Source organism: Oryzias melastigma, linkage group LG9 (genome assembly GCF_002922805.2).
Source record: "Oryzias melastigma strain HK-1 linkage group LG9, ASM292280v2, whole genome shotgun sequence".
Classification (NCBI taxonomy): Eukaryota; Metazoa; Chordata; class Actinopteri; order Beloniformes; family Adrianichthyidae; genus Oryzias; species Oryzias melastigma.
The window spans coordinates 27,087,307-27,110,636 of record NC_050520.1 but is presented as its reverse complement, the minus strand read 5'-3'; the positions used below and the strand labels follow the sequence as shown (position 1 = coordinate 27,110,636).

General features: G+C 38.2%; 6 protein-coding genes across 7 annotated transcripts in view; 2 read left to right on the top strand and 4 right to left on the bottom strand.

Annotated features, from left to right (window-relative positions):
* The window catches only part of si:ch73-138n13.1 (trichohyalin), a 31,637-nt gene extending 30,580 nt beyond the window's left edge, over positions 1-1,057 (bottom strand). For both annotated transcript variants that reach the window (XM_024275157.2, XM_024275156.2), the window contains exon 1: positions 674-1,057. The gene's annotated coding sequence lies outside the window, so the exon portion shown is untranslated. The remainder of the gene's footprint in view (positions 1-673) is intronic.
* Positions 1,058-1,425: 368 nt separating this feature from the next.
* rnf10 (ring finger protein 10) lies at positions 1,426-9,800 on the bottom strand. Its single transcript, XM_024275017.2, has 17 exons — positions 9,263-9,800; positions 7,840-8,024; positions 7,548-7,753; positions 7,379-7,469; positions 7,058-7,242; positions 6,453-6,589; positions 6,152-6,306; positions 5,872-6,000; positions 5,503-5,743; positions 5,005-5,138; positions 4,794-4,911; positions 4,609-4,710; positions 4,352-4,489; positions 3,050-3,135; positions 2,896-2,953; positions 2,317-2,481; positions 1,426-2,232 (listed from the first exon to the last, which is right to left on the bottom strand). The coding sequence occupies exons 1-17, from the start codon at positions 9,417-9,419 to the stop codon at positions 2,159-2,161; spliced, it is 2,361 nt and encodes a 786-aa protein (XP_024130785.1). The 5' UTR covers positions 9,420-9,800; the 3' UTR covers positions 1,426-2,158.
* Positions 9,801-10,020: 220 nt separating this feature from the next.
* Positions 10,021-12,177, bottom strand: pop5 (POP5 homolog, ribonuclease P/MRP subunit). The gene is made up of 5 exons (XM_024275019.2): positions 11,913-12,177; positions 11,683-11,825; positions 10,792-10,941; positions 10,601-10,684; positions 10,021-10,400 (listed from the first exon to the last, which is right to left on the bottom strand). Exons 1-5 carry the CDS (start codon positions 11,930-11,932, stop codon positions 10,294-10,296), a joined length of 504 nt encoding a protein of 167 aa, XP_024130787.1. The 5' UTR covers positions 11,933-12,177; the 3' UTR covers positions 10,021-10,293.
* Positions 12,178-12,290: 113 nt separating this feature from the next.
* unc119.1 (unc-119 homolog 1) lies at positions 12,291-16,502 on the top strand. Its single transcript, XM_024275018.2, has 5 exons — positions 12,291-12,643; positions 13,662-13,775; positions 14,052-14,160; positions 14,254-14,426; positions 14,513-16,502. The coding sequence occupies exons 1-5, from the start codon at positions 12,514-12,516 to the stop codon at positions 14,623-14,625; spliced, it is 639 nt and encodes a 212-aa protein (XP_024130786.1). The 5' UTR covers positions 12,291-12,513; the 3' UTR covers positions 14,626-16,502.
* A 243-nt stretch (positions 16,503-16,745) lies between these two features.
* lg9h12orf43 (linkage group 9 C12orf43 homolog) lies at positions 16,746-18,393 on the top strand. Its single transcript, XM_024275047.2, has 6 exons — positions 16,746-16,886; positions 17,208-17,238; positions 17,389-17,487; positions 17,558-17,634; positions 17,715-17,802; positions 17,885-18,393. Exons 1-6 carry the CDS (start codon positions 16,799-16,801, stop codon positions 18,189-18,191), a joined length of 690 nt encoding a protein of 229 aa, XP_024130815.1. The 5' UTR covers positions 16,746-16,798; the 3' UTR covers positions 18,192-18,393.
* A 44-nt stretch (positions 18,394-18,437) lies between these two features.
* The window catches only part of hnf1a (HNF1 homeobox a), a 6,966-nt gene continuing 2,073 nt past the window's right edge, over positions 18,438-23,330 (bottom strand). Inside the window, exons 2-10 of the mRNA XM_024275044.2 lie at positions 22,624-22,823; positions 22,364-22,544; positions 22,073-22,272; positions 21,845-21,987; positions 21,620-21,761; positions 21,351-21,539; positions 21,164-21,276; positions 21,000-21,084; positions 18,438-18,769 (exon numbers count right to left, since the gene is read on the bottom strand). Of these exons, the coding sequence (XP_024130812.1) occupies positions 18,639-18,769; positions 21,000-21,084; positions 21,164-21,276; positions 21,351-21,539; positions 21,620-21,761; positions 21,845-21,987; positions 22,073-22,272; positions 22,364-22,544; positions 22,624-22,823 (1,384 nt within the window). The 3' untranslated portion in view covers positions 18,438-18,638. The remainder of the gene's footprint in view (positions 18,770-20,999; positions 21,085-21,163; positions 21,277-21,350; positions 21,540-21,619; positions 21,762-21,844; positions 21,988-22,072; positions 22,273-22,363; positions 22,545-22,623; positions 22,824-23,330) is intronic.

Sequence of the window (23,330 nt, the reverse complement as noted above, 5' to 3'; positions counted from 1 at the left end):
ACTCATCCAACAAACTTTACTGAATTGACTTTATTATAAAATAATATAGTACAACGCTTTAAAGAAGACGCAGCTGTTGTCCAAACAGACTTTAGGCGTTTACAACACCTTTAACAGCAGTGACAGGGTTCAAAACACATTAGTTTGGGGTAAAACATCCCATAAAACAACAGGTAGATGCTACTACGGGGTTTACTCACAAAACACAAACTTAAATAACTTTACAATAAGGTAAAAGCGACGGAAGTAATTTAAAACTGCTTAATCCACACTGTGAATTTCCCTTAACAATATAGTTTTGGCAATTTACGAAAACAAAGCTTCTACTTATGAAAAAAAAAAAAAACTTCCACTAGGTTTATCCTTTTTTTATTTTTGTTTCCGTCCACCTCTCATGTGAACAGTACGCTACCTGGTTGGTTTAAGACAAAGATAAGAAGCGGTGATGCGTTTTTTTAAATCTTTGTATACACGTAAAGAAAAAAAAGGTATGGATTATTCAAACTAAAAATAAAGTTTGCAGAGTCTGCTTATGCTAAATATTTCAAGTTGGAAGTTATAAATGCAACAACTTTTTCGCTAGCAACCGTAAGCTAACAACTCAAGAGGCTGAAGTCACAAAATGGAAACACGGACAGCATTTTTTATCGTTTAACGAAGTAGGCAGACTTACCGAGCGGTGAAAGATTTTTCCTCTGGTCTCCGAAAAAAAAAAAAAAATCACATTGTACGGAAAATCCAGACACACGCCCCTTAAAAGAGATAACGAAGAGTCGCCACAGTTAATTAATGCTGAGGCTAACGCAGGGGCTGAATTAGCTAGTTTACTAAGCTAGCCAAATGACTGGCTATCCCGTCTCAGGTTGCACTGTTGTTGACAAGAGCGACTACTAGACAGCTGTGGGGCAGGAGAAGCAGTCCGACTGGTTCAGGGGCATGAAGGTTCCGGTTGTTCCGCCATTACTATCAAAATAAAAGACGGTCGCGTAGAAGTATATTCTGAGGAAGCCTATCATCACATGCCTAAATAATTACTACAGTACAAGTCATAAAAAAACGCTCCATGCCACGCCTCCTATATTTGCTAAATAAAAATGATCGATCCTCCCCCCACGTGGAAACATTAAGTACTGTATAAAACACTAATTATTTGCAAAAGAAAACAAAGACACTGTTTACTGGTTGTGCATAAGTCTTTTATTTAATACAACAGACTAGTTCATTCACTAGTCTATTAACCTGCTCTGAAAAAAAAAAAAAAAAAAATCAAAGGTGACTTAAAGAACCCCCACACAAAAATATCATTTATCATCTCCATTCAGGTTTAACAATTGTTTAATCTCAGCAAACCTTCAAAGTCACCAGTTTTCAACACTGAAAATAAAAATTAGTGGAGAAAAAGGAAAGAATTTATGGTGAAACAACTGAAAAATAAAGTGAGCTTTTATTCTAAACAAGCAGAACATGGATCCTGATGAATTACATCGCTTTACTTTTATTCTAGAAAAGCATTTGTTGCAAAATACTGCAGCATTAACATTTGCATTGCTTCAAACATGGCTTACTGGGGAGCAAACCCAAGTTGTTATCTATGATCTTTAAACATGAAAACACATGTTTGCTTGTGTTGCAATGTTGTGTTTCAAACGGATACTGTGGAGGTTAAATGTCACAGAGAGATTTAAAAGGTGCATTGTGCAGCTGGCTGACTGCTACTCGAGTAAAAAGCACCCTTAAATCCTTTAAAGTAATATTTCTGCAAAATATTCCTTAGGTTACATCATGTAGATGTGGTGCTGGGGTTAGTTAGTCTGTGAAAATGGTAACATTCAGAGTATTCTGAAGCTTGAAGCACATAAACTGTTAGCGCCGGCAGCGTATTTTTATTTACTTTGTATTGAAACTACTGGTTACCCATAGGCCTTCAGCATGACATGAGGATGACACACTAGCTTAGACCAAAAAAAATAACCCAAAAAAGAACACCAATGGGCTGAAATACCCATAAACTGAAAAGAAAGCCAATGAAACAATGCTACAGCAGCAAAAATCTTAGCTACGAATTAACACCCCCCTCTCAGACAAAAAATATTGGGGAAATAAATGAACAAAGGAACACCCTCTGTGAACAATATGAATGGATGAACTTCAGTGTTGCCTATTTTGTGTGAACCATGGAAGTGCTGAACAGCAGTTTCTGCTTTTTCTTTTTCTTCTTTCCACCTTTTTCATCTGAAATGACAAAAAAATACTAATTTATGAGCAGAAGCACCAAACTTGAATCAGTAAGACTTTGATAATGGCAAAACCACAAACCGAGTTCGACCACGGCTTGAGGTGGTGAAGCTGTTCCGTTGTCCAACTCCAGAAGAGCCTTCTCAAAAGCCTGGCAGAAGGAATTCTGAAAGCTGGGAACTGGAACGCGCTCTGATCCGTCACTCTCACCATCACTGTCCACTGCTGGGGGGGCGAGCAGCTTATCTGAAACAGATGTGTGATGATTGTGTGAAATTTAGGAACAATTTTAGATGTGAAAACTCAAAATCTGTGAATTTAGCTCATTTCTGATTGTTTGGAAAAATATCAATTTTAAAGAATTTTTACAAAAAAAACATTCACTTTTCTTAAAGATCAAACAATTGTCAGAAAAAAAAAAATTCATTTTGCATGTCCAATACTATATATCTTCCAATTGTGTTCTGTCTCCCAGAACGGCCAGGTCTAACAGGTGTTTGTTACTTCAGACGGCGGGCTCCTTTGAAGAACGATGTACAAATCAATTTTTGCAAAAGTTCGAATGTCTTTTATTTTTGTGGGCGAAATACAAACACGGTGCCAAGGTCGGCTCTCTGACATGAAATGGGCGGCAGGGCAACAGTTTCCTTCTTAAGTTACCTTTCTTTGGGGTAATTCTGGGTCCAGCATCAACTCTGGCTTTCCCATCTCTTAACATCTGTGAAGGACACAGAGGTTTACATCATTTTGGGTTATCTCAGGACTTCCTCCCAATTACAACAGATACTTTTAATAATGACGTCACTATACAAACCTGTGCAAAAGACATGCAGTGAGAATCATCCTCCAGGCTGCCCACAGTCTGTGAGGGCAAGCTTGGAGTCAGGAGTCTCATCCCATCTAAAAATAAAAAATAAATGATTATTAGAAATTCTCATCGTGTTAACGTTGGATGAGAGTGGTTCTATCCCAGCCTTCAAAGGTCAGTACTTGCTTCCCTTTTTATTTTAATCCATTCCTGTTTCAATTTTATTGTTGGAACGCACCTGATTCAAGTCATCAGAAATAAAACAGTACCCCGACCTCTCAAGACTGGACACTACCAGCTCAAATGCATTACTCTAGTCTTTAGTCAGATGTCAAAGACTCTTAGGGAACCCCCCAGTTTTCTTGGACGTTCTCCTCTGGAGGTCCAGGAGTGAGCAAGGCAGGGGCTGCCCACCCCTGCCCACGGGTCTCCCTTGAGGGATGCCCAGAACTCCTGGGTGGTGCTGGGGTCCCTGGTGCTGAGGGTGGGCTATAGCTTCTACTTTCTGTGCTCCTGTGCCTCTCTGCTGTCTGGCGATGGGTAACCCTGTGGCGGTCCTGTTGGCCCTGGTCGGGGTGGCTGACGGGATTCCCTGGTAGGCGGACTTCCTCCATCTGATATCCTCTGCGGGTGTCGGGGGGTGGGTGCTTGACTACAGCAGCTGCTTTAGTGGGAATGACCGGTCACTCTCCCTCCTTTTATATTCCATTAACCATCTCAGCAGAACAAAAACACTCACCTGAGCACAGGTGTCAGCTCACCTTTGCACAAATAGTTTGCGTGACAGAATAAAATGCTTTACATGTGTTTGTTTGTGTGCATAATTGTGCTAACTGTAGTTTTATTGTCCACATGTACTACTTGTATGTGAAAATTTTTGGTGCCAACAGGAACATTTGTAACAGACTGTGTGGACAAGCCCCGCCCCTTTAGACTAGCATTCACACCTGACAGTAATGATGATAACCCTCAAGTGTTTAGTTGATTGTTGCTTCATTTTTACCCCAGACACACATATTGAGAATTCATCCTATTTCCTTAACATTCACCCCCACTTTTCTTTTGTACACCCCCCCAACATCCCTCTCTCTTCCAATATACTAATATAATTGATTTAAATAAAGTTTAGCCTAAATTACAAAAGGGGTTTATACAAATATACACCCGTTTTAACCATAAAATATGTCCAACACAAGAGGCCTTTAGCTCTCATCTGTTTGCTCAGATGTTGGACAGGACAAGTTAAAGAAAAACCATATCTAAGACAGAACAGCAAACATTAATGACCGATATATAGAATGATCTTACCAGAGGGGGGGCTGCTGCTGAGGGGGGATGGAGGGGCAAAACTTAGATCAGGCTGAAAGGGAGGACTAAAGTTGTGAGGAGGAGAGCCAAATGCTGGGAAATGATGGAGGTTCTCCAGTCCAATGTGCACCTCTGGATCTGGAACAAAAAGACATGCTCAGAAACATCCATTATTTTGCATTTAAAATTAAATTAAATTAAAAATGGGTACGAGATATCACATTTTTTGGCACCCACTCAGCAGGAACTGTACTTACATTTACCCTGCTTCTTGTTCTCCTCAATTTCAATTCTTTTCTCCCTGCGTTTCTCGTCCCTTACTTTCTTCTGCCTCATGCGCCTTCTTTTCTCCAAGTCATCTAGAGGTTGTTAAATTTAAACTGTAACTTTTGAGAGGGGAAAACAACAATCATCTCTGAGACTGAATTTGGAATGTTCTAACCTGCAAATGTATCCAGAGTCTCTTTGGAAACGACTGGTGGCTCAAGAACTAACTCACAAATGCTGAATTCACATGTGAGCGGCAGATGAGCCAGATAGCGATGCCGACGACGAATATCCTGCAACAAATGCATGAAACGGTAGATTTAGGAGTGAAAAAGACTGAAAGCACAGAGATGCAAAGACTACTTTTGTGTGTTTTCTTTTCGTACCTCAGTGACTGTGTGTCCAACTATCTCCACCACAGTGGCAGTGATGGAGTCAGGACAGGCCTCCAAGCTGCCATATTCACGTATAAGACAGCGAACATTCAGAGGATGCAGAAACATCTGCTGGCAGTCATCAGCTAAAGGGAAAAAAACAGAAAGGAAAAGTTAGTTTTAGAAAAACTTAAAAAACTTTTAGTGTTTCCTGTCCGGTTTCAATGACAGAAAAATTAGAAATGCTAAAATAAAACCTAAAAACTGCTATTCTAACAACCTAAAACAGTCCAGTTATCCAGGAGGGGTTCCGACTAAAATCAGTAGTGTTGTGTAAACAGGAGCCAGCTGAACTGGTTTGTAGATTAGGTCAGTAGCTACACGAGGAAATACCTTTTGTTTCCCCATTAAAAAAAAAGTTTATGCATGCATTTTATTCTGAAATGTATGTGATCAAAATGAAAGCATGAACAAATAAAAAAGAAAAAAAATAGAATAGAAAAAAACTACCTTGGTAGAAGTAGTAGTAAGGTCCATGCACCACACCGGTTGAGGGGCGAACAGACTCTTCCTGATTGGCTGGGATCACCACATCAAGCTGAGGCTCACAGGCAGCACCCATCCCACTCTCAGCAGGGTCTTCCTGCTCATTCTCCAGAGTGGGTTCTGGAAAGTTTGGCACCTCTGCAGGCGTCTCTTCTGTCAGCTCTTCCACCTCATCGTCAAATGCTGAGGAGTACTGCAGTACAGGCTGCAGAGAAGAAAGCAAATTATCCAGTGGTTGCTTATGAATCCAGAAATGAATGGGATGAATATCCACAGAGACTAAAGAGATCTCAGGAAATATGGCGTAAAAGTGAAATGATAAAATGTGTATACCTTAGAACTGCTGATGACAGTGACCACTTCCTCAACAACAGGGGGAGGAGGTTCATTCAGAGACAGAGAGGAAAAGACAGGGGTATTGACAGTGTCCATTTGCTGCTTCAGGAGTTTTTCTTCCTCCTCCTGTAATGCAAAAATACACACATTTTATTTTGAAATGAAGAAAAATTAGTGCTGAGTGCTAAAAATGTGGATGTAAAAACTTATGCTTTTGTTTAACATTTATTGGGGTGATGCATTATCCCAACATCTGAAATGTTTTGTGATTGTCTACCTGCAAAAGACAAAGAGCATTCTGGATGAAGCAGCCTTGAGCTTCCTCCTCCTGGCTCAGCTGAGCCTGCAGGATCGCCTTCTCCTCTGTGACCAGGCTCAAAACTTGCACCGGTGAGGTGAGAAGCAGCTTGGAGTACGGGCTCAAACAAGCATCTACAAAACACAAATTACAAAACTTTTATTACCTTTGACCCTGACATTTTTTAACTGCTTTTTAAGCCATTTATCTCAATTTTTAAGAGCAAAAATATGCCAATAACATCACAAAAATTACTGAAGAAATTGGTTAAGATCTATACCTTCAAAGCGAACGGGCTCCTCCACCTTCACCCACTGGGAGCTTGGCATGGCCACCAGAGCGCCCTTTTCTCTTCTCATTAGGCGCATGGTGATGACATCTCCAACCACATACTGCCGTGTCTCCATAGCAACCACACTGAAACCAAAGCAATAGTTAAAAAAACAATCATGACAGTGATTTGTAATTATTTTTAGCATTATAAAAAAAGACAATTACAATAACTCAGTTTTTTTTTTAAAGGTCTTCAAGTTAGGAATACGAACAACAAAAAATTGAAGAATAGTTAGCATAATTTTGTTTAACAACAAGCAAATTTTACTTATTTTTGCAGGAAAAAAACTTTCGTAAAAACAATTTTCTTGTAGTAAACTGAACATTTTGTTTTTGTCACAGGCAGTATTCAAGGTTGCTTTTGAAATTTTTAGAAATTGTTTAGAAATGTTTGTTTCATTTTACACATATAATCTTAAAATACACACCTTTTCTTTTTTGCCTTTTTCTATTAGAGTCGAAGAATAAATTGAAGGTGTACCATTCTCTGACTCAATATTTTTGCATTTTATCTCAAAACTGTGCTTCGTTAGATTCCTCTGTCTTGCTTACCTCTTCAGGTCTGCAGTGTGCACGGCCTCGTAGCAGATGGGACACTTGGACCAGCTCTTGTCACTAAGAGACAGGTAGTGCAACATGCACGGCCAGCAGAAGATGTGTCCACACCGGGTGATGCGAGCTGCCACAGGAGGGTACAGGCAGATGGGGCAGGACGGCACCTCATGGCTATAGATGCGCTGTAATTGTTTACTAATGGTTAGTGATTTTGAGGTACAAAAAAAAGTGGCAAAAACGAACTTTCCATGAGGATAATTATCACATTTCCATACTAAGAAGGATTATTTTCTTCCTTTAAAAGCAATAAATACTCACAACTTGCTGCACACAGTCCCAGTTGACCAGAGTGTCTGGATCAGTGAAGTGAGCCTTGTAGTCCTGGTCATCAGACACCACAAACTGACAACTGAAACACAAGGACAGGATGACATCCACATGCTTAACATTCACGGATGAAAGTTTGATGGCCTCAGAACCGGCTTACTTGGCCTGCAGAAAAAGCTCCTTGTTGAAAGGCTTGTTCTTGTGGCCCCATTTGTTACGGCGACCCCAACAGGAGGGGCCTCCGTCTCCGATGCCACCATTACCCCCACGGGGTTCAAAAGTGAAGTTTAGCAGGTGGTTCAAGCTTATCTTCTTGGGTCCAGCAAACTGAGCCGGGCTAAACTCGGCCCGGCGTGTCTCTGCTACCTGGGGAGGCAGAGATTGATAACAAGTTACAAAAAATACTGTTTCTTATTGGCATTCCAGGAGTATTTGTTCTCATTATTGCCAACCTCCTCACGTCGTCCTCCACCTGCAGCTCCATACTGTCGTCCTCCACCTCTCTGAGGGGGTCTCTTGTCAAAATTTTTGCTTTTCTGTGGATTGGTGCGACGCGGACCAGGAAAACTTTCTGCTTTAGGAAAGGAGGGCTCACGCTTACGGTTGTAACGTTTCGACCCGCCATTATTTTTACCATCTGAAATTCAGATTAGAAAATGAAACAAGATTCTTAATAGAAGTTTCAATATGCTTGTTAAAATCTTTGTTTTTCACAGGGGTGTAACAATTATTCAACTAAATCACGTGTTACAGTCAAGGCTCAGGGGCCGAACCCAGCCTGCCAGGTAATGATATCCGGCCCTCCAGATAATTTTATTTTATTGTCTTTAATGGCCCGATTTTATCTTGCGCTTATTTTTTTAACTTGCATCCTTTTGACAAAATACATTTTAATGGAGGATAAAATATTGAAATTTATTTAAAGTTTAAGCTGACTTATTCTGAAATAATATTCTTGCCTTTTTATTATTCATAGTTATGTTAAAAAGTTGTGTTTTAAAAACTTTGTTTTAATGTGTTTAATAAATGTTTATCTTGTTCGCCCCACGGCCTCATGTGTGTTTTAGATTTCGGCTCCCTGTGCGACTGAGTTTGACACCCCGGAACTAAATTGATGAATGAATCTCTATTTCTAAGATCTGACAGTAGTTGCATTTTAGGCTAAAGCTGTCCTGGATTGATTTTTGTTCATATTAAACATATCAGAAACCAAAAATTGCAATTGTTAAAATTAATCATTATTTCCCTAGGTATTCTTAAAGAAAAACAAATCTAATGATTTGTTTAATTAAACAAAAAGTTTGCTCTTAGTATCATGGCGAAAAAAAGTATTGTTCTTAAAAGTTATGTTATCTCCCCTAATTTTAACTAAACTTAAAAGAAAAAAAAGGAATGCCATTGAAATATGTTCAGTTTAATCTCAAAATGTATTATCTCAAAACTTTGTACATCAGAGATGATTATTGCCTTTCTTGTAATTACATAATAAATGTAAAGAGATAAAAGAAAACACTGTATTATAACACTGTATTTTAAACCCTCTGGAAAAGCTAGATCTTTATTCTACCAATAATAAATAAAAGAAAAAAAAGATCAAAAACTTAAATTAAATAAAACGATTTATCACAGAGCCAGCTAGTCTTTGCCTGCACACAAATGTGTTGCATTTAAATTTGGATGAAGATCCTCCAAGCTAACTGCAGAGAGCAGATGTCAGCTGCAGCTCATGGGTCAAATGTTTTGGCAGTGACGTCAGTCACTGATAAACAAGTTGTGCAGCCCAGCTAGGCCCCAAAAGGCCATAATGCAGAGCTATAACCCGCACGCTCACAGCGCCGCGTGCATGTAGCCAAGTGTTAAGAATCAAGTCTTCACCTGTTTTGGGTTTAGATTCGCCCGGTGTAGGACCCGTAGAAGTGGAACGGGGCGGAACCTTGGTGCTGCTGTTGGGGTTTTTCTCCATGTTCGTCTCCGTGCAGTGAGCGGTGTTTAGGCAGAGCTCCGTGAAGAGAGCCGCCGAGCTCTCTAGCATCAACAACAAAAACGGGAAATGGGTTGCAGTGAGCGCGGGTCAGGCGACGAAGGCCCTGATTCATTTCTGTCAAACGCGGAGACCCCATCACGGCGACATCTTGACTACAAAACAAACCAGAAGAAAAAATAGAGACACGAATTTGGCGTCTCAAGTTATGCGCTGTCAAAGGAAAGGACGAAAGCTCGCCACGCGGGGTCAAACCCCCCGAATTTAACGGAGTTCGCTTGTTAAGGAAAGCTAGTGGGCCTTAACAGAGCGTTAAGTGTTTTCCACAAAGTGGAAAACTCGCTATTTGAAAGATTTAGCCTGAAATTTGTATCGAGAATCCAAAGCGTGCTGTAATGGCGACGGGTCGCCAGACAAGAACCCGAGAGCCCCGGATGTTTCTTGTACCGTCTCCCAAGCAGCAAGGCAGTATGGGAAATGTAGTAAAATGTTTTACTACTAATACAGCACAATTCAACTTTAGGTTAAACATTATAGATAATGTAGTACAAGTTATTAATCTTTATTACACAAAAATTACAGCAATAAGAGATTTGAAACATTTGATTTTTCATTGAAGATGAAATACATAAACACAACAGTCAAACTCATGAACATATTCTTTTTACTTTTATTTGGGCTGTTAAATAAAATTTTAAAAAAGGAAAATAATTATTTACATTGTGTTGACGGACAAACAAAAATTCTATTTGGAAACAAAGTCAATAGAACCCTGAGTCTTTTTTTACTCTAAAAAAATAAAAACACCACACATAACCAATAAAACAGGATTTTCCAAATTAACTTTACTGCTGTGATTCAAAATAGGAGTATGTAAGTCAATGGGTGAAGATGAGGGAATATCCATCAAACATATACACTTTGATCACTCTCTTTCATCTTCTTCAAACTCAGATAGATCCTCATATGTTGACCTATTTCCACGTGTTAGTCTGCAATTAAGAATTTCTTGGCGAAGTTGATCTTTTTCTGCTGCAAAATACAAATACAAGAAGAAACATTAGAAAAGTTTCCCAATGGTTCGTTGATAATTCTTTACTTAGCTAAATCAATAATAAACCAATTCCATACTACGATTCCAAGTAACTACAAAATGTTTAAGTTACACGGCAATGGTTAAAAAAAATAAAACTAGGATTCAGCCTAAAGGTCTTTATTTAATAAACTGTTACCTTCATTTTTACATTTAGGAAGAATTCGGTGGAGCTGCTGGGCGTTGTAGCGGATCAAAAAATTCTGACATGTTCTAATAGTTCCTGGAAAAGTTCAGAAAAACAGTGAATTAGAAAATGTGTAATTTAAAACTTATAATTTCCAAAATGTGTAAGCAAGGTTCTTTCTAAACTTAGCGTGCATTTCTTACCTCCTACATGCAAGCAGTTGAGAAAACATGGGATTTTTTGCCCTCGACTTTCAATATTTGTAATGAAAGGTAATGCAGACCAGAGGAGTTTGTAGCAGCTTTTAGCGAAACGTAGAAACACTATTCCAGTGTGAGCATTTAGGTATTTCACTATAAAAAAGGAAAAACAGAAAAAGGAAACAAATTAGAGACTATAAAGACAATTAAACAATTTAACTCTCAGTAACAAGGTGAGAGAACAATACACAACACATGCTAAGAAAATAAAATACACTAATAAGAGTTCAATACTTCATTAGACTTTAAAGTACATTTTTGTATTAGCCCCATCATTTCCCTAATTTGCAAAGTACAATTTAAACTAGGACTCCACCCAATTTAGTATCAACTTAAATGGAAAAAAAGAAGAAAATATGTATTTGTAGACATATTTATCTAAGAATGTCAAATTTTGAAAGGTTCTTTATGTGCTTTTTTCCTTTCTTTGTGTGTGTTTGTTGAAGTAAAAATTGAAGCAGGAATTTAGAATAGAAAGTTAAAATAAAAAGGTGAATGAAAGAAAACTTAAATTGAAAAAAAAAAAACAAACATTGAAATTCAAAATTCAAAGGTTAAAAAATCTTAAAATGTAGCAACTATTCGTTAAATAGATACAAAGGCATTAGAAAAAAAATAGGATTTTTTTCAATATACAAATTAAAGTAAAAAATTATACTGGCACGATCAAATGTATGCTTTTCCTGATTTGTGTAACGTTTGTTTAATTAGATTAGTTGGTACATTTTGTACCAACACGCGTCTTCACACATTTTTCTTGCTTTGTTCATTTTAATAAATCAATGTTTTCACACTTACGGTATTAAAACGAAAACGTTTTCCACAAATACCTACCAGAAAACCGTGTACTACAGAGTGCTGCCCCATAATCACCGTGCATGCGGGCCACCGCCGACCTCACAGCCCCTGCAACAGCGCGGTCATCCAGAAGCAACAGGTTGCTGCTCTCCGACACATTAACCTCACAAAGCAAATACCTGATGATAATGGGGATGCATTTAGTGAATGACAAACAACAAGAACACAAAAATATAGAAGAAAATGTTCACAGGAGCACGTTTTACCTCGACTTCACCCGCACCATGGCTACCTCCGCGATGCTGTTCAGAGCATTTCCGTCAATACATCCGGGTACTTCCACTAGCACCACCCATTGGGTACGGCTGAGATTCTGGGTGCACTTGACTCCTGACACGGCGCAACACGAATTAGGTTCTCCCAATCCAACGAGAAGTAATGGAAGGATATCCTAACAGGAGCTAAAGTTATTTTACCAGCATGATACAAAATGGTAAAATTTGGTAAAGATAAGATAAACTGTTCTAATAAAAAGAAGACTTTAAACGTTTGACACATAAAAGTCAAAAGAAAACGGGGAGACCCGAGCAATAAATTATTCAGACCCCTTTGGTATCCATGACAACGGTCATCGCTTTCAACCAATCACAAACTCTTTTTGGGTTCTCAGTACGCGTTTCACGCCATCTTGAATGTGCAGCCACAGTTTTTTCTTAAATAAAGAAAAACTGTCTTTTTATTGGTGGCGTCTGGGATATGAACGTTTCTCGAAGTAAACCCTCACAGGCGACCAGAAAAAGACGTGCGGAAGCAGACACCGGCTTGGAGACGAAGAAGCAGAGAGATTGAAAAAAAAGTGGTAGAGGAATGCTGAAAAAGCTGAAGTCGAGGCGCAGCCAAACGGAGAAGTGGCCTGTAGTCACGGAGGATGAACTCCGGGCACTGGGCAAAGACATTTCCCCGGACCATGTACTGGGTCTTCGGACTGTCACTAAAGGTATCCTGGGTGTAGGTTCATGTAGATTTTTTTTGTAATTAAAACTTGTGCAATTGCAGCTTTCATTTGAGACAAAGGATGTAGGGCTAACTGAAGCTAATGTTAACGTTGATTCAACCTCAAACTATTTTAAACATTTCAGTACAATGCTAATCAAATAGACAGAATGGGGTAAATCAATCACAGTTCATGATTGCATTATCCCTCTACGTAAACGTTCAGATACGTCCAAGAACTTAAGTAAGACTTTTGAAGCACCAAGACTATTACTAGTCGTCTCAGTCCTATAGAAATATAAGACAAATACATTATTTCATTTAATTTATTTTATTTTATTTTCGAAATAGCGGCAACTTTTATTCTGATAGTTCATAATTAGTAAGGACTTCCGTTCTTTTTAAAACCAAAAAATTAGTAACACCGTTTTAACAAATAAGTTCAAAAACTATTATGTATTCATCAGAAGCTCGTGAAAGTGTGAAATTTTTATCATCAGACTGTCGAATGAAACAAACACAAGTTACTTCAGAACTTAAGTGAGTTTTTTTGGAGCACCAAAACTGTTGCCAGATGTTTAATTCCTAAAGAAATAAAAGATAAAATACATTTCCACAATTTATATATATATATATATATATATATATATATATATATATATATATATATATATATATATGTTTTTCTTCAAATGAAACCAGCACCAAACAACATTTTCGGGGGAGAAGTAGCACATTCTCTTCAGAAAATAGATTATTATTATTATTACATTAAGAATAAAGATACTGCATAATCAGTAGATTATTTTTAATGTACTGATTATTACAATGAAAATGTAAATGATGCATAGGTATTTGAGCATGCATTTTATATTAAAATATTGAAACTCATACTACACCTGATTATTGTCTGACTTATTCATTTGTAGCTCTAAATTTAAGGGCATTGTACTGTAAAAATGAATTCATTTACTATGAGTTCATCAATCAAACATTTCTAACTTATCCTATTCATGTTTCAGACTATCTTTGCAGACTCGAGGACAACATCTACAGCATTGACTTTACCCGTTTTAAAATCAGAGATCTTGACACAGGAACAGTGCTGTTTGAGATTGCCAAACCTCCGAACAGTGGTAAGTCATCCATTAAGACTTTCCAAAATGTAAACAGTGTGGTCACAGATCTTTAGAAATATGAAAATTGATTTTTATTTGAAAAAATAAACCTTTACAACAACAAGGTATTTTTGTTTGTTTTCACTTTTGATCAGTGTTGCACTAAATTAAAGTCATGAATAATCATTTAAATTTGACATAATGGTATTGTGTTTTTTAACAATCTTTACATTTTTCAAGTTCTTACATATCACGTAAATGTTGTTGACCTGCTGAGTCTGTGGTTTTGATCAGGTTCCGTGGACAATGAAGACGACGGTGGGGATTTGGACGTTGCCGCAGGACGTTTTGTCAGATACCAGTTCACACCAGCGTTTCTGAAGTTACGCACGGTTGGTGCAACGTAAGTAAACACTCCGTGTTTTGGGTAAGCAGCTTCCTTGCTCTCACTACGGTTGGCTTTAAAACCTGATGTTTATTGTCTCTCCAATTGCAGTGTTGAGTTCACAGTTGGGGACCGACCCATAAACAGCTTTCGAATGATTGAGAGGCATTACTTTCAGGGTCGCCTTCTCAAGAATTTCGATTTTGACTTTGGCTTCTGCATACCAAACAGCCGGAACACATGCGAACACATTTATGAGTTTCCACAGCTTCCAGACGACCTCAGTGAGTTCCTCTCAGTTTGAATGTGCAGTTTGACAGTAAATATGTTCACATTTCATAATTCTTCATTTCTCTTTGTTGTCGTTCAGTTCGCCAAATGGTGGAGCACCCGTACGAGACCAGATCAGACAGTTTCTACTTTGTGGACAATAAACTCATCATGCACAACAAAGCTGATTATGCCTATAATGGAGGGCTCTGAGAGTAGAATCGCTGCTTTTTTTTCTAGAGGATAGACTTCTGGATATCATCTACCCACAGCTTATTTTTGGGGGCCTTTTTCAACCATTCATGACAGACATGCTCGATGTTTAAAAGGCCAATTCTGCCTTCAACTGTAACTGAGGATTCCTCAAACCGAACCACAAAGAGTTCTAGTTTCAAAAATGTGTTTACTCCAATGTTTCTTTCATTATATCTGATTGTCTTGATTTTTGTCTGTTGTTCCAGCATTACTGGCAACATTTTTATGGTTTTGGTCTAATATTGTCTCTGCTGGAAGGGTCACAGAATTCTAAAAGCTCCACCTTTAGACTGGGTCAGTTTGACTTTATTGAAATGAAGATTTTTATGTGATAGAAGCATTTTTTGCAATTGACAAATGGGTTTCCTGTACAGGAAAGCAAGCTCTAGTAGATGTCCTTCAGTATTGTTAGGAGCAGATGAAGATGTAGCATGAGTAAGTCTTACTTAAGGTAGATTTTTGTTTTTCTGTATTTGTCAGGAGGAGGGATAAGTTTATAAAGTTTTGTCTTGTTCACATTATAAGTAGTATTCAGTGGTGTTCTTATGTTGTCAAATAAGGTTCTCATTTTTAGGGTTGCAGACCTTTTCCTTTAGTTCAATTCCATCATTTTGATGGTTGTAAAATCATGACTTTCTGAATCAAAAGGAATATTTTGTCTTTCTACATCTGCAACATATCTGTTGTTGCGTTTGTCCGCTTCACTGTGGTTAGAGTTTTGTGATTGTCTTAAGGCCTGGTTTAAGATTGTACATGTGATAGGAGTGTGATTGTGTTTGGCTGCTGGGGTCTCTGGGTTTAGTGGTTACAGATGAAAAGCCTCTGCAGCAATTCACAACACAGTGGTGTGAAAAAATTCATCTCGTTAGATTTTATCTGTACATGTAAATCTTTTTTTTTTTTTAATTAATTCACAGAAAACTTCCACAGGTTGTTAAGATGCTGCAGCTTTTAGACCATTAAAAAAGCTCAAACTTCAAAGTAATGCAACTTTTTTAAATAATAGGATAAGATGTCTTGCTTAGATTAAACTTCAGACATTGTAGGAAAGGCACTTTCATGTTTAAACTGTATACTCCTTTAGAGGAGATAACAAAAATGGAATTCTATCTTTGATGGAAAATTTTGGATCTTGTAAGCAGGCGGCATTTCCAAACGTCTGTATTTGTCAAGTGAAAATAGCTTTTTAACTCAGACATTATTTACATCTGTTCATTAACACTATTTCATGACTTCAATGTGCCTTAATTCATAGTACTAGGTCTTTTTTTTTTTTTTTTTGGTAAAGTAAAGAGAGCTAGCTTACAGGTAGACCAGCACTGAGCAGAGCAAAAGTTCACCTGTCATATCTCAGTATCCATGCTATACTGTTTTGTATGAAGTAGAATGTTTTCTCTCCTGTCTTGTCATTTGTATACAGTGCCCATTTTCTAAAAATTACTGCTATAGTAAAAGAAAGAAAAAGATCATAATTAAGGAAACCAGTAAGCGGGATCATGGGAAATGTATTCTCTGTGTCACCTTTTTGCACCGTTACACCCATTGACAGTACTTGGAGATTCATGTCAATGGTTACACCTCTTTTTTTTACCTGTATACCCAGGCTCACTGAGTGTGAGAACGCTGGGAGTCTACTTTACCATTCATCATGTTGTTTCTGGGTTTTTAAACCCCTTTTTCTTTTGAGCAGCAGATAAACTGCAAAGGAAGACTGTGATATGAATCTTTTCCTGTAATCTTTGTAGATGCAGTCCAGTTTTTATACTGGCTTATTTTAAAAGTGACACATTGGTGTGTTATCAAGACTGTTGTAAATAAATAAGCCTAAGAAAAAATAAATGTCTGCTTGTCATTTTTAATGCTAATATCATAAATGTAGGTTTTTGTTGTATTAAAAGGAATGAGTTTTTGTTGTTGTTTTGTCTTGCTAGCTAACCAGCTGCCTTATCTTTAAAGTAATAAGTTATTTTTTAATTTTATTTATATTGATGCCATCTTATTGTCAGTAATTACAATAAAACGCACGAATCGTCTTTCAAATTAGATTTTTTCTCCCCCGTTTTGTAGTCATTTCATAAGAATACATTTCCCAGCATGCTCTTCTGAAAACACAACTAGCACATGGTTCAACATGGCGGCGGATAGCAGCAGTAGCGACGATGAAGAGCTGAAAAAATGTCAGGAGGCAGTCTGGGACACGCAAGTTCAAAAAAGGAAGGGTAAATATTTATAATTGTAAAGTTATTGTATTTATTTTGTCCTTTTTGTTTCAATAAATAGACGAACTATGCATGCAGGTCCATTAGCCTGCAAAAATGTCAAGTCTCTCTCTGTATGTTTACATTCTACACATTCATATGAAATGATTTAAACATGTTTGAAAAAGTCTGATATAAAATTAACATAACGTTGGTTTGTAGTTGAATTTTTACGGCTTAAATTCTTGTAGCTAAGGCAAGTAAAATGCGTGTTCACAAAAATCAAAGTTTGACTTTGAACTTTCATAATTGTTACTGATTGAGCACTTTTGCACCTTTAAGATGCAGACAGCAATGTGAAGGAGTCAAAACGGTGAGTAGTGGTGTCCTTATTCTAAAGTTAACAATGGGCAGATAGATTATATTAACTTCAGTGGGTGTGTTGTTCATATGTGTGTGTTTTTAAAATAATAAATCTGATTACATTTTTAACTCTAAAGTTTGATATTTGTGTTGAAAACAGTGTTGTTGTCGCTGACCATGAACATGACGGCAATGAGCTCCAAGTTACCAAAGGATTTCAAACACATGTGGCCAAAAAACTGGGACATTATCTTGACAGGTAAATTTATGTGTTTTTATGCTTTTTTTTATTTTAAACTTAAATAAACTTTTATATCTTTTTTTGTCAGTTGCCTTTCAGAGACACAACCTAAAAATTCAAAATATTTGGGACTAACCAACTGTGAAGATGGTGATGATGATGGAGGTAAAATTTTTCTGCTTAAGTCAATGTTTGCTTTTGTTTATCTGTATATATTTTTAATGATTTAACTTTTTTTCCTTTAGGATTTCGTCTGTTTTCAACATCTATCCCAGGACAGAAAGTGATTGAGCCTCCAGCTTGTGCGAGGCGTAGACCTGTCCCAAGTTCAAGGTTTTATTAATTACTTGGATTACCACCTTGAATTACTTTGTAATTAATGTACTTATAAATAAATATGGTTTCCCCTGAGCAGCGACAGCGACAGTGAGATGGAATCGAGGCTGAAGGAGGCAGCTGTTTCTGTGGAAGATCTTCTACCCGCATCAACACTCGCGTCGTCCTCAGCAGAGGCTGTCAGCCTGGAAAAAATAAAGGAAAATACAAGAGAAGGAGAAGAGAAACCCAAGAAAAAGAAGAAAAGGAAAAAACAAAGTAATGAGGAGAGTGAACAAAATGCAGCTTGTGATTCCACACAAAGCAATGGGAGTTCAGTGGGAACTCACTCGTGTCAAGGTAAAAAGAAAAAGAAGCGTAAAGAAATCCCGGAGGAGAAAGCTTGACCTACATTCGTATTTTAAACAAATATCCACTGTTTTGGGGTGTATTTTTTTGTTTCAGGGATAGAATCCTGAGTTGATTCTATCTTACAGAACATGTTAAGAATCAAATTGGCTGCTTTGTTTATTACATTGTTCTTCTCTACATATATAGTTATTTTTATAATTGAAAATAAAACAAACGAGGCATTGTTCTCAAGTTTCACTTAATTTACTTTTTTTGTTTTAATATTACAAAATATTTGAATACAAAAAGTACATTTTAGTGTTGATCGTGAGTTGATTTTCTGTTGTTTCAAAGGTGAATATCCTCTAGCGCGTGTTCCTAATCAAGAATATGAGTCAGTCCGTCTGAGGCGTGATCTCTGTGGCCCCCCCTGTCCCCAGGTTTCTCTAGAAATGCCCTATTTCCAGCAGAAAAGAGGAAAACACGACATAAGCGGCGAGGGTTCACTGTGCCGTGGACACCATTTGTGTCGGCATGTAGGAGCTGATGTCTGTCGGTGACGGTGAGAGGAGGTGAGACTGGTGACGCTCCGTGGTCTGAGAGGAAGAATACAGCTCCAGACTTTCGGAAGAAACTGTTAAAAACAAAACAAGAATTAGATTCTATTTTCGGGTAAATCTTTTAAACTTCTATGTGAAAATTTCAAGTGGCTTCTTTTTCTGCACTTCTAAGATATTCAGTTTTCACAGAATAACCGGTTGAAAAAAATAAATATAACTACTTAATCTTAGCAATGAGTGACAGAAAACAAGATTTTAGGAGAAAACTTGATTTTTTTTTTTTTTTTTTTTTTGCAAAAGTCAAAATTAGGCTTAAATAGTAATTAATCTATGATATTAGTTTATAAAAAGGATACCTGAAATTAAAAAAAAGTAGTATCCTATGGAAGTTAGCAGTCATTTTTTTCAAATCATTTTGTGTTAGTCCCATTGTTTAATTCAATGTATTGTTGAATAAATCCATACACCTCATATAGGTGCACTTTTTATATCAAGACTATAAACTTCTAAATGAAAAACTAGAAACAAAAAAAACTATATAAGTTGAAGTCTCTGCGATTTCCTTTACAAAAAGTGACACTTCTGTAAGAAATCTTTTTTAGGATTTAGCAGCAGAGATGAGAATGGTTTGACCCAATTAAAAACTATTTTTTTTTTCTACAATTGCGCAAATATGAATTTCTTTATTTTCTTCTTCTTTACATGGACTGGATTGTTAGAATCAATTGAAGGAAACAAGATGAGTGAAGAGTTTAACAGTTAATTTAACCTAAAACATGAGTTCAACTTCAGTGGGTTCTCCAAACATCACCGTGCAAGTGGAAGGTACTCAGGTCAAAAGAGTGGAATAACAATTAAAATCTCTGACATTTGATCTGATCCATACCCAAATTCTGATGTTAGGGCAGAGCAGAATAACCAGATTAACTTGTAGAGATATTAGAGCAGGGATGGGCCAACTTTCTTACTCGGAGGGGCCACAGAGGGTTCTAAAACTTGACAGAAGAGCAGCAAATTTGTTTTGGTTATTCACCTCGTAAAAGGAAGACATAACACCAGATCTGGATGAAAACATGCATTACTCTTGTTTGAAAATTACTTTAAAACACAAGATTTTGGAGATTTTATTTCAAAACTGCCAATTTCACCAATAGGTTGATGTCCCTCAGGGGGGATTCATGTGGTGTTGAAATAATTGGAAAAATGACTGTGCAACTTGGAAATCCCACATGAATATGAGGAAAAACATCACATTTTCAAACACTTCATGAATGCAGAGTAACTTTCTGCTCCTGAACAAAGGTGAATTTATTTTATAGTGCGTCATCTGTGGGGAGACACCTGAACTAAAGGGAAAATGAAACATAAGGGCAATCAAAATGACTTATTTTAGTTTGGCAGGCCATATCAAATAATTTAACGGGCCCAGTAATGAGTATATGACCCCCAGGCCGTTTTTTGTCCACCCCTGTATTAGAGCATCATGACTAACAGAATCTTATCTCAGTGTCCGCACTGAAATTATTTATATGCTGTTTTGTGAGACATTCTGCTTAATACTCTAACAACTTCCCTGTGTCTTCTCAGTTCTCCCACTTCTTTCTGTACAACTGTCCTAGGATACTTCGGAAGCATTTGAGGAAAGTCACATTTGTAGATTTGGAAGAAATTTTTTAAAGGAGGTGCCAAGGTACAACGGTTAACCTCTGATTGAAGGATTCAGTTTTAGCCTCCTTAGTTGAGGTGTGTGTGCACGTGTGAAAGGGACTTGTTTTAAAACCCCCCAGGCCATAAAACATGGTAGAAAATTTCCATTTAAAATATTTCATTAGTTATTATTGACCATAAATATTTGTAAAGTTTATATACAAGTGTGTATGTATATTGATTTTGCTTCATTTTTTAAATTTCAAACCACTTTTTGATCTTTTTATGTCAGCAAAAAAGTAAAAACAAACAGGTTTGGTTAAAGTGGAAAAAGAGAAAATATAATTATGTGGAATATTGTTGACTAATATGTGAAAAGTAGACAAAAGGGATAGACTTAAATATGAATTGGCTTCTGCCTATTTGCTTTTAGGACATGTATTTATTAGTTCAGCCAAATGGAAACTTTTTAAAAATTATTTCATGTTTTATATGTTTGAAAAATATTCAGAATCTGAAAAAAATACTAATTTCTGTGTTCTCTTTGATCCACCTGAATGGAATCCAAATTATTCATTTTTGACTTGGTTTTGTTTTTATAACTGATAAATGATAGTTTTTCAAGTTTTCGTCACATTTCTTGGTCATTCACTCTACCTGGCACAGGTGTGTGTGGCTGCAGATGCATAGAATCTTCTTGTAAAGGCGGGTCTGTCTGCTCCTCTGGGTCTGTTGTGAGAATCTTTCGGGGGGGGGGGATTCAGATTGGGGTTAGAAAGTAGAACCAGGTTGTAAACAGAACAAGAAACCCATCCAGGTACCTGTCTGACTGCAGCGAGGCTGGTCAGAGTCCCCAGACTGCTGCTGTCAGCAATGACCATGGCCTGTGACAGCAAACTGGACGAGTGGTATGGGGGCGAGTCTGACTTGTACACTGTGGGGAGTAGCAGATGAATGAGTCTGTATGTCAGTGTCTCCGCTGACTTTGAGGTGGGGGCGCGGCCTTACTGTGGTATGGAAGCTGGGCCATGGTAGCCATCAATGGACTGGCGGCCATGTGGCTCTGGAGCTGCTGGGATATGGGCTGCTGGTGAGACGCGTGAAGCTGCTGCTGGAAGGAGATCGGCTGCAAGGTCGTGAACCCACCCCCCATGTTGTTGATAACAGGAACGGTTTGAGGCTGTGTGGAGGCCAAACCTGAAAAATTCCAGCCAAAAAAAAACTTTTTTTTTTCATTTCTGTCCGCAGAAAGGAAATTGAATTTTTCTAAGCATTACCGATGAGAAGAGAGGACTCCCCCAGGCTCATGACGCTGGGCACAGAGGCCATGATGAGGCTCTGGGAGGAAGCAGGAGAGGCAGAGAGGCTGTGCAGAGAGGTCAGGGTGCTTACTGGAGGCAATGGGCCGCTTCCGGACACCTGCAGCCACAGGAAAGTATGGTTGTCATGACAGCAGGACATTTACTTCTAAAGTGATGAGGTACCACGAGGCAGAATCTCACCAGTTTGGGGTTATGGCTCTCAAGGAGTGTGTGGCTGGGCTCCAGCTGGATGGGGCTGACCATGAGGCGCCCTGCTCTCTCCCCTCCGTTGCTTCTAGCTGAGCTCACTGTGTCACATGACATCTGCTGGGTGAACTTCACACCTGAGATACACAAGTTACCATCATAGGGTTTACAGCTCTTTAGGATCAGAATGCATGTCTGTAGATCTGGAAGCGGAGGAGTTACCGTGCTCCGGGCTTGCAGGAAGGGCAGGATTAGAGGAAGCAGACTGGTTGCCGTACGGTGTGTCGAGGGACAGCCTGTGTTTGAAGGCATCTTCTTTACGGCGGTTAGCGAACCAGTTGTACACTCGCACTTCGGTAACCAGGTTTGAGCCCAGGCCAGCGAGCTGAGACGGAGACACGCCCCTTTGGAGGCATTCTGCCCTGAAAAACAAAGACCATCCCAAAGATTCGATTGCAGCTCAACTCATACAGAAAATTATGAGACAATGAGAAAATGAATGATCTCCCCCACCTGTTGCACTCCTCCACCAGCCCCTCTCTTTCCTCCTTGCTGGGGTTCTTCTGTCGCTCGTAGGCCTGGAACAGGATCTGCAGAGACGCAGGGCCCCACTTGAAGCGGTTCCTCCGTCCCTTCTTGGTTTCCTCTCCCTGCTCCTCCACCATTGTGAGGCCATGTTTGGCATTGGTGAACTCTGCAATGAAACAACATTTTCTTTTAGAGAAATGTCTCAGTCTCAGAGGATGATTGGACTGGAAGAGTTGTGTACTCACGCTGGCTGATCTCGTACTGCTTCTTGACGTACCAGCTGTACAGAGCAGCTCTCTTTTGGTTCTTCATGGGTGTGCCTTTGTTGAGGTGCTGGGACAGGTGGGACTGGTTGAGCCCCGTGGACTCCACCACTTCTCTCTGAGGTAAGTTGTGCTGCTGCATGTAGCTTTTCACCATTTTTGCAACATGCCAGGGCTCCTCCCTGTTACAAAGAAGTGCAGTTTTTGCCTCAGTCACTTAAATGAGGAAGGATTTGTTTTAGAGATTCTTCCAGGATACACTATGCTTATTTTTTCCACCATATTTTTGGTCAAATATAATTGTTTGCTTGTTTTTAATAGAAATAATGTGTCTCAGTTATTCTACAATACAGCAGACAATCATAGATTTCAATGTTTTCTTGAGATCTAGAGATCATCTCAATTTCATGCATGCATTCATTTAACTTATCATCAATCATAATTTAATGAATGATATAAAATCATTTGAAAATGACATCTTTCCTTATTTTGTTTTGACTTGCCAACAAAATAGTTACATTTCTATTTAACTATGATTTTTATTTTAGTATCGACTGGAGTCACTTCAGCTCTTCCAAGTCATTAAACTTTATTTATAAAGGGCTTTTCATGCTTTGAGATAAATTCAATGCTTTCTATATATATATATATATATATATATACTGTATATGAAAAGCTTGACACTCAGC

Coding starts and splice junctions, on each gene's coding strand:
- rnf10 (XM_024275017.2), bottom strand. CDS start 9,419: ATGCTAGAGAGCTCGGCGGCTCTCTTCACGGAGCTCTGCCTAAACACC. Junction 5,139..5,502: donor TTACTACTACTTCTACCAAG/GTAGTTTTTTTC, acceptor TTTTCCCTTTAG/CTGATGACTGCCAGCAGATG. Junction 4,711..4,793: donor GACTCTGGATACATTTGCAG/GTTAGAACATTC, acceptor AACAACCTCTAG/ATGACTTGGAGAAAAGAAGG.
- lg9h12orf43 (XM_024275047.2), top strand. CDS start 16,799: ATGGCGGCGGATAGCAGCAGTAGCGACGATGAAGAGCTGAAAAAATGT. Junction 17,239..17,388: donor AATGTGAAGGAGTCAAAACG/GTGAGTAGTGGT, acceptor TGTTGAAAACAG/TGTTGTTGTCGCTGACCATG. Junction 17,803..17,884: donor AGACCTGTCCCAAGTTCAAG/GTTTTATTAATT, acceptor TCCCCTGAGCAG/CGACAGCGACAGTGAGATGG.
- unc119.1 (XM_024275018.2), top strand. CDS start 12,514: ATGCTGAAAAAGCTGAAGTCGAGGCGCAGCCAAACGGAGAAGTGGCCT. Junction 14,161..14,253: donor TTACGCACGGTTGGTGCAAC/GTAAGTAAACAC, acceptor CTCCAATTGCAG/TGTTGAGTTCACAGTTGGGG. Junction 14,427..14,512: donor ACAGCTTCCAGACGACCTCA/GTGAGTTCCTCT, acceptor GTTGTCGTTCAG/TTCGCCAAATGGTGGAGCAC.
- pop5 (XM_024275019.2), bottom strand. CDS start 11,932: ATGGTGCGGGTGAAGTCGAG. Junction 10,685..10,791: donor CAACTGCTTGCATGTAGGAG/GTAAGAAATGCA, acceptor GAACTTTTCCAG/GAACTATTAGAACATGTCAG. Junction 10,401..10,600: donor TCCTAAATGTAAAAATGAAG/GTAACAGTTTAT, acceptor TGTATTTTGCAG/CAGAAAAAGATCAACTTCGC.